The sequence below is a fragment of the Pelophylax lessonae genome (genome assembly GCF_965119305.1).
Source record: "Pelophylax lessonae genome assembly, chromosome: 13".
Taxonomy (NCBI): Eukaryota; Metazoa; Chordata; class Amphibia; order Anura; family Ranidae; genus Pelophylax; species Pelophylax lessonae.
This window is the reverse complement of record NC_138780.1, coordinates 177,515,045-177,524,409: the sequence shown is the minus strand read 5'-3', so window position 1 is coordinate 177,524,409 and position 9,365 is coordinate 177,515,045. Positions and strand designations below refer to the sequence as shown.

The 9,365-nt window shown below is 43.0% G+C and overlaps 1 protein-coding gene across 1 annotated transcript in view; it reads left to right on the top strand.

Moving 5' to 3' along the window:
• TECPR2 (tectonin beta-propeller repeat containing 2) overlaps window positions 1–9,365 on the top strand; it is a 140,452-nt gene that overhangs the window by 8,477 nt on the left and 122,610 nt on the right. The window contains exons 2-4 of the mRNA XM_082242646.1: window positions 3,768–3,896; window positions 6,760–6,891; window positions 7,008–7,165. Of these exons, the coding sequence (XP_082098772.1) occupies window positions 3,768–3,896; window positions 6,760–6,891; window positions 7,008–7,165 (419 nt within the window). The remainder of the gene's footprint in view (window positions 1–3,767; window positions 3,897–6,759; window positions 6,892–7,007; window positions 7,166–9,365) is intronic.

Genomic DNA, 9,365 nt, shown 5'->3' with positions numbered 1-9,365 from the left:
GTGGGTATACATCTCTATATTTTTTTTTTTTACAATAACCACTTGACCTCTAGAAGAATTACCCTTCTTGGTGACCAGGCCATTTTTTGCGATACGGCGCTGCATTACTTTAACTGACAATTGCGCGGTCGTGTGACACTGCACCCAAAGAAAATGTTTGTCTTTTTTTTTCCAACAAATAGTTTTCTTTTGGTGGTATTTCATCACCTTTGCATTTTTTTTTAATTTTTGCACTATAAACAAAGGCAGACAATTTTGAGAAAAAAACTATATTTTTTGCTTTCTGCTATAAAACCCATCCAATAAAAGAATGTAAAAAATCTTTCTTCATCAATTTACCGTAGGTTAATATGTATTATGCTACATATTTTTGGTTAAAAAAAAAAAAAAAATCACAATAAGCGTAATATTGATTGGTTTGCGCAAAAGTTACAGCGTCTAGAAACTATGGGAGATATACTTATGGAATTTTTTATTTTTTTTTCTTACTAGTAATGGTGGCGATTAGTGACTTATAGCAGGACTGCGATATTGCGGCAGACAAATTGGACAGTAGCTGACACTTTTCTGCCTGTGTACTGAACGATCAGCTGCTGGTGAATACGGACCCGCTGATCAGCTCCCGCTCTGTAGCATCACAGCGGGAGCGAGCCACAGACTACTTGCACTCATGCCCGAATCTCGGAAGTGCTTGATCACGTGTATATATTCTATATGCGATTCTGCGCAGCCATCCTGCTATAGGGCGCTCGGCAAGTGGGTAAAGCAATCACAAATTGAATGCGCTAGGTTGAGGAGCCCTCTGTTTCTTGTTTTTGCAGGAGAGCTCTGAGACCTGATTGGAGGGAAAGGACACCCCCCCCCCCCCCTGCACACAGAAATAGAGCGGAGGCTGTCAATCAGCTGGAGATCCCTCCTCTGTCCCTTTTTTTTTTTTTTCTCTTTGTGTCTGGGAAACTCAGTGATTCATGCTGATAACAGAGGAATGAAGCAGCAGACAGAAATGACACTTAAGCCCCGTACACACGTACCGATTGTAGGCTTGTTAGTATGATTCTTCCGACAGCCGACAGCGCATTTTCGGCCGAACAGAATCTGTCGTGCAAGCATTGAAATTTTTGTAGGCCAACACCAGAACGGCCGATTGTTTGCCAGTCAGTACAGAATTCGGCCGACAATCAGCAGATTTGCAAGACTGGGCATGCTCAGAAAAGAAAAAACACAGGGAAAGTTAACCATCACATGACATCACTTCTGCAGTCGGCTGTTGTTGGCCGACAAAATTCGTGTGCAGTCTTTTGCAGTTTTCAACAGACATGACAGCCCTGGACAAAAGACGGCCGATCGTTCTGCCAACGATCAGTACGTGTGTACGGGGCTTTAGCATTTGATTTACTAGAGCAAATCTACTGTGCACTGCAAGTGCACATTAAGTGCATTTGTTCTAGATCTGAGGGGAAGCTCTGCTGGTTTCTATCATCCAATTATATACAAGCAAAAATACAGTTTTTTTTTTTTTTTTTTTTTTTTTTTTTAATTTTCCTTGCATGTGCACTATAGAGGGATATGCTTTGTTCATTTTTATTTCTGAGGTTTACAACCATTTGAACTCCTATGTAGGGCACCCTAAGACCATCATGGGAGTCGTGCACTATGTTAAATTAAGCACTTTGTGTACAGTGGGAGCCCTTGAATATTCTGTATGTGCCTTTTTTTTTTTTTTTTTTTGGTGAGAAAATGTATATACGTATATACATACATACATACATACATACATACATACAATGGGTTGTAATTAACCACTTTAACACTGCTCACATTGCTGCTACTGCAGCAATGTGGCTCGCTATCATCCAGCGACGTAGACCTACTAAATACTGGACTCCGCCCCTTGTGGGCGGCGCGCACGCGCCGCCGGAGGCTTGCTCCCGCTGTTTTCAGTCACAGCGGCAGTCGGGCCAGGGGAGGAGCGGCGGCGATCGCCGCTGCTCTTCCCCGATCGTCGGGGAATCTACTTTGGAGATCCGCCCGCTTGTGTAAACAGAGCGGGCGTATCTCCTCAGTGACAAGGAGTGACAGATTGCAGTGTTCAGCATTGCTGAACATGCGATCTGTCCTTATGTCACTCAGTCACCTCCCAGGCCCCCCCCCCCCCCACACGTCCAGTAAGCACCAGGCATACATTAACCCCTCCCTCTCCAATAAAATGAACCCCTTCCCTACCAGTGTCATTTTTACAGTAACAGTGCATATGTATAGCACTGATTACTGCAGTAATGTCACTGGTACCCCCAAAAGTGTCAAAAATGTCAGTCAAGGGTCCGATCTGTCCGCCGCAATGTCGCTGTCCCGCAAAAAAAATCGCAGATCGCTGCCATTACGCGTTAAAAAAAAAAACACCAAAAATGACAGAAATCTTTCCCTTAGTTAGTAAACGCAATAACTTTTGCGCAAACCAATCAAAATACGCTTATTGTGATTTTTTTTTACCAAACATAGGTAGCAGAAAACAAATTGGCCAAAAATTTTAAAAAATTTAAATTTTTACTTTTTTTTTGGGGGGGGGGGGGGATTTCATATAAAAAAATGTTAAAAATATTGTTATTTTTTTCAAAATAAACGCTCCTTTTTTTGTTTATAGCGCAAAAAGTAAAAATTGCACAGGTGATCAAATACCACCAAAAGAAAGCTCTGTTTGTGGGAAAAACAGGATGCAAATTTCGCTTGGGTACGGCATCGCACGACCGCGCAATTGTCAGTTAAATTTGCACAGTGCCGAATCGCAAAAAGTGGCCCAGAAGTAAGACAGCAAAATTCTCCGGTGGTAAAGTGGTTAAAGTAGTCTATGGCCTGCTTAAAACGAATATGTGAATGTTGTTGGTGAAAAACTGCAGCATGTGTGTATGTGTGTGTGTATGTATATATGTGTGTGTGTGTGTATAATATATATATATATATATATACACACACACACGAACTGGTGATATTCAGTATATTGAAGATGGATGACCTTCCCCCCGTGTATGCAATTTGTGTAGCGTATAATGCACCCAATGGAGGATAAATAATTGGGTCAATCTATGTGAGGGGGACAACCTGTATGTGCTTTTCGACTTGAGTTGCTGGTTTTATCTTTGGTGTGCTTCTCGGTATACTACCATACATTGGACCTGAACCTATGTTAGTTATTGGGTCATGTGTACTGCACAGTTGGATTCCAGCAGTACCTGCTCCAAGTAGGACTGTCGGCTGTAAAATAATCCGCAGATATGTTCAAAAGGTACCTGCAAAGGGGAAAAAAAAATTCAGATGAAATACTTCGTCTTCCATCTGCAGCATCCAGGCGAAGGTGCTGTGACACTTTCCTGCAAGATCCTGGGGAATACAGCGCAACCAAATCTCACATAGAACTGGGTGTCTTCTCATGAGATTTCACCTGCTCTGCATTTCCCAGGAATCTTCCTGAAAGGACAGGGATGTCATACCCAGGGATGCAGAAGATAAGGGTAAGGTGTGTGTGTGTGTAAATGTACCATAATATTGTCAGACGATTTTTTCTTTTATGTCCTCAGATCAACATTATAAGCCAATCCTGCATTGTACAAGTCTGCTGAAAAGTTTACGTATTGAGTGTTCCCAGGTTCAGGGCTTCTGATGCTTAGCTTTTATGTATCACTTGCTTTATACCCCTGGATCAGCATGTGTTCTCTCTCTCCTGTCGTTTTGGCTTTATTCATCTAGATCTGGTAATTTTTATTTTATTTCAGGGTAAAACTGAATCCATATCGGTCATTAAACTCCTCAGCTGCTTTGATGATCTGGTCGCAGTTGGCACAGTGTCTGGCAGGGTGGCAATTTTCCAGCTGGTGTCCCCCCTGTCTGGCAGAAATAAGCAGGTCAGTGGTGCAGCATATAGTGTGTATTTATTGTAAGGTGTACTGCAGCCTCAGACCTGAAGGCGCTGCTTCATTTTGGTGTGAAACAATGGCAGGTCATTGGGATGAAGTTAAAAGTTAAAGTGGTTGTTAACCCTCATATGTACCCAGTGAAGTGACTGGCCCCAGGTGATGCACAGAGATTAAACAAATCCTCCTACATAAGGTATTCCTGTTTATCTGCAGCTGTCTTTTCCCTACATCTATTCAAAGTGCAGAATTTACACAGGATCTGTTGTTGTTTTTTTTTTTCTTCAGAGGATCTTTCTGCTTTGAAAAGCAGGGGGTGGACAGCTGAAGTTACATCAGTGAGGAGAGCTCTGAAAGCCGATTGGAGGGAAGAGACACACCCCTCTTCACACAGCACACAGGAGTAGAGCTGAGGCTGTCAATCTGCTGAAGGTCCCTCCCCTGGCACCATTTTTCTCTTGGTGTCAGGAAAATTTATCCAATGTTACTCATGCTGATAGCAGAGGAATGGGACAGCGGACAGAAAAGACACTTAATACTCTAGATTGAGACAAGTACACACTATATAGAGGATTATGCTTTGCTCATATTTTATGTCTGAGGTCTACAACCACTTTAACATGGCAGTTGAAGTTTCTCGTTTTAAGGGATTGGCAAGGCTAAAGTTTGAGGGGGGTCAAGGGATAGATTGTTTATGGCCAGCAAGCAATACTTTGCCATAGCTGCATTGGGGAGGCGTATGTATGTAATACATATATATATATATATATATATAGTGTATATGCTTGCACACACACACTCAAGTACACCCCTCACATTTTTGTAAATATTTTATTCTATCTTTTCATGTGGCAACACTGAAGAAATGACACTTTGCTACATTGTAAAGTAGTGAGTGTACAGCTTGTATAACAGTGTAAATTTGCTGCCCCCCCTCAAAATAACTCAACACCCAGCCATTAATGTCTAAACCGCTGGCAACAAAAGTGAGTACACCCCCTAAGTGAAAATGTCCAAATCGGGTCCAATTAGCCATTTTCCCTCCCCGGTGTCATGTGACTCGGTAGTGTTACAAGGTCTCAGGTGCGAATAGGGAGCAGGTGTGTTAAATTTTGGTGTTATCGCTCTCACTCTCTCATACTGGTTACTGGAAGTTCAACATGGCACCTCATGGCAAGGAACTCTGAGGATCTAAAAAAAAGGATTGTTGCTCTACATAAAGATGGCCAAGGCTATAAGAAGATTGTCAAGACCCTGAAACTGAGCTGCAGCACCGTGGCCAAGACCATACAGCGCTTTAACAGGACAGGTTCCACTCAGAACAGGCCTTGCCAAGGTCGACCAAAGAAGTTGAATGCACGTGCTCAGTGTCATATCCAGAGGTTGTCTTTGGGAAATAGAAGTATGAGTGCTGCCAGCATTGCTGCAGAGTTTGAAGGGGTGGGGGGGTCAGCCTGTCAGTGCTCAGACCATACACCGCACACTGCATCAAATTGGTCTGCATTGCTTCATCCCAGAAGGAAGCCTCTTCTAAAGAGGATGCACAAGAAAGCCAGCAAACAGTTTGCTGAAGACAAGCAGACTAAGGACATGGATTACTGGAACCATGTCCTGTGGTCTGATAAGACCAGTGTGTGTGGCGGCAACCAGACGAGGAGTTCAAAAAAGTGTGTCTTGCCTACAGTCAAGCATGGTGGTGGTAGTGTCATGGTCTGGGGCTGCATGAGTGCTGCTGGCACTGGGGAGCTAAACTTCATTGAGGGAACCATGAATGCCAACATGTACTGTGACATACTAAAGCAGAGCATGATCCCCTCCCTTTGGAGACTGGGCCGCAGGGCCGTATTCCAACATAACGACCCCAAACACACCTCAATGACGACCACTGCCTTGCTAAAGAAGCTGAGTGTAAAGGTGATGGACTGGCCAAGCATGTCTCCAGACCTAAACCCTATTGAGTATCTGTGGGGCATCCTCAAAGGAGGGTGGAGGAGCGCAAGGTCTCTAACATCCACCAGCTCTGTGATGTCATCACGGAGGAGTGGAAGAGGACTCCAGTGGCAACCTGTGAAGCTCTGGTGAACTCCATGCCCAAGAGAGTTAAGGCATTGCTGGAAAATAATTGTGGTCACACAAAAGATTGATACTTTGGGCCCAATTTGGTAATTTTCTCTTAGGGGTGTGCTCACTTTTGTTGCCAGCGGTTTAGACATTAATGACTGTGTGTTGTTATTTTGAGGGGACAGCAAATTTACACTGTTAAACAAATACAAGCTGTACACTAACTACTTTACATTGTAGCAAAGTGTAATTTCTTTCTTATCACATGAAAAGATATAAAATATTTACAAAAAATAAAAATAAAATAGTGAGGTGCGTGTGTGTGTGTGTGTATGTGTGTGTGTTTTGTTCATACCCCAGCACTTACAGTTTACATGGCTCCTACTCTCTCGGTACAGCTTCCCTGAATGTCCAGTCTTTACAGGAAAGCTTGAATGGTGGACAGTCTCCAACTAGTCTGTTCATTTGGAGAAGAACATCTTTGCCCAGGGCCCAATCAATATTAAAGATAGCCCTGTGTGGGTCTATTTGCAAACCATTTACTGTGCTGAGAACGCGTTTGCTGCTCACTCACAGTACAACAACTAACATGTAACGGAAAGCTCCCAATGCATACTTGCGATTGGGAGCTTTCTGATCATGTGACCGTCAGTCACAGTGGTCACATAATCGGAATGCCAGCCTCTGCCTTCTGGCCTTTTTTTCTTGTGTGGGTTTTTTTTTTTTTTTTTTGGTCCATCTGCCAACCAAGCTCCTAGAATTGTCAAAACTGATTACTGTTTTTGGATTGCAGTTACGAAGGTTTGATGTACTTGGCATTCACAAGAGCAGCATCACTGCCCTAACCTGGAGCCCCAATGGGATGAAGTTGTTCTCTGGAGATAATCGAGGGAAGATCATTCAGTCTGATTTGGACTTTGACAAGGTGTGCTCTCACGCTTTTCAAGGATACAGACATCATGGCTTCTTTAATTTATTTATTTTTTTCTCTAGGTTCTTATACTGATCCTTCCTGTAAAAATTTTTTTTTTTTTTTCCCAGGGCCTTTGTAACCCCAGCCTCATACTGGAGGAGCTGTCCTCAATAGTTCAGCTAGATTACAGCCACAAAATCTTGCTCGTGTCCACCACTCAGAGATGTTTGCTTTTCTATACAGAGGAGAAGGCTGTCAAGCAAGTGGGAAACCAGCCTAGAAAATCGTAAGTAGTTCTCCCCATTCAGTAACCGGTGTGTAGTATTTGGAATCTTTTTTTTCCACTAGGAGCCTTACTTTTATACACTCTTTCCTTCATTAACTGTTGCACTTCACTCAAAGAGCAGGAGGCACAACTTAAAAAAGTGATCTTTCTGTACTTTCAAAATAAATTACAAGTCTCTCTCGTTGCTTTGTGATACTTTTACTATGCCACACTGCTGGGGACACAAAATTACTGAGGATCTGCAGGTTCTTGTATCGCCTGCAGCCGCCTTAATGAACGGACTGAGCATCTGTCTGCTTATTTAATGTCCTGCGATCAGCAGATAATACAGGAGACTACAGAGCGGAGTCATCATGGCTACCCCGTGTAAAAGATTTGAGACACAAGAAAACCTAATTAAATAGCCTTTTATTGGTAAAATATAAAGTAGTATTAAATCTTCAGCACAGTGGTGTAGTGGTTAGCACTTTTACCTAGCAGCAAGAGGGTCGCTGGTTCGAATCCCAACCACGACACTACCTGCCTGGAGTTTGCATGTTCTACCTGTGCCTGCGTGGGTTTCCTCCAGGTACTCCGGTTTCCTCCCACACTCCAAAGACATGCTGGTAGGTTAATTGAATCCTGTTTAAAAAAAAAAAAAAAAATTGGCCCTACTGTGTATGTATGTGAGTTAGGAACCTTAGATTGTAAGCTCCTTGAGGGCAGGGACTGATGTGAATGTACAATGTATATGTAAAGCACTGCGTAAATTGACAGCGCTATATAAGTACCTGAAATAAATAAATAAATTTGGTTAAATACATTGAGCACAATAAAATAAACACCAATCTGTAACGTTAGCCCAGGAAGCAGCAGAAAGGCCACCTCTCCCATTGCTTCTAAAAGTGATCCCACGGCAAATCTGCTGCAGGGATTGCTTTTATCGGAAAGCCAGCCGCCTAAGGGAAAATAAACGATAACCCCTGGTATTTACTTCAAAATCATGACGTATATTCCCAGTTAGGCGCTTGGCAAGTGGTTAAAAGAGAAGTTCACCTTTAAAAAATAATAAATGCACATATTTGTGCAGATACAAAAATTAATTTGTTTTTACTGAAGCCTGAAGAGCATTACATCCACGACCAGCAGATTGCAGGCGCAATATCAGGCTTCTGCACAACCTTCCTGCAGCTTTGTTCTTCTATCCCCACATAGGGCTATTGCAAAGCTAGAAAAAAAAAAAAAAAAAGAATGGACTGCGAGTGTGCTGAGCAGCATGATTGCAGCCCATTCAATACTACAAGTATGTCTGCTGTGGTGGTAGTTTTTTTTCATGCATAGATCTGTTTGAATGAAAGTAGTTGTAAACGTTGTTACACCACTTGTACCTATAGTTAAGCCTATAATAAGGTTTATCTGTAGGTACTGTGACTATCTCCTAAACTTGCACAGTTTAGGAGATATTCAGAGTGCACACAGCCGATGTCTTCATCTGTGCATGTGCTCTGAAGGTCTGGCTTACCATGCTGGATCTTCAGAGCCCATACCACAAACAGGTGGCTCCTGCCTGCATGCGCGGGAGTGACGTTCTCACAGCTCCGGCCACTCACAGCGGCGGAGCCCGCAAACTCGGAAGAACGGGAAAGATGTATGCCCTCTCAGCGGTGGGTGAGCGGGTGCCGCTGGAAGGGCTTCGTTCTAAGGTATTTTATAATGAGCTAGTATGTGATGCATACTAGCTCATTATGCTTTTGTCTTGCAGGGTTTTTTTTTCCGTCAGGGGGTTTACAACCTCTTGAATGAATGTCGCTGCTGTGTGGGAGAAGCCCCGCACAGTCCTGTGGCTTTCAAAATGTGACAGCAGGTGCAGGAAGAAGATCCCCGCAATAAGCAATGGCAAGATGGCCACCGCTTATCTCAGTGCCCTTGCAGGGCCGGAGCGACGTCACTCTTGGTTCTCAGACCATGTAAACATGGTTTGTTTTTTCTTAAAGCAAATTATTTTATGTATGATTATTTTTTATTTATTTTTTCAGTGCCCCTTTTAAAAAAATAGTAAAAATAGAAAATACGGGGGAAGAAAAAAAAAAGCGCCCCCTTCCTGGCGTGCTCGCACACAAAAAAACACATACAGAAGTAGCGCTCGAAAATGTAAACCGCGTTCAAATCACACATGTGGGGTATCGCCGCTATCCTCTGAGCGAGAGCAATAATTCTAGCA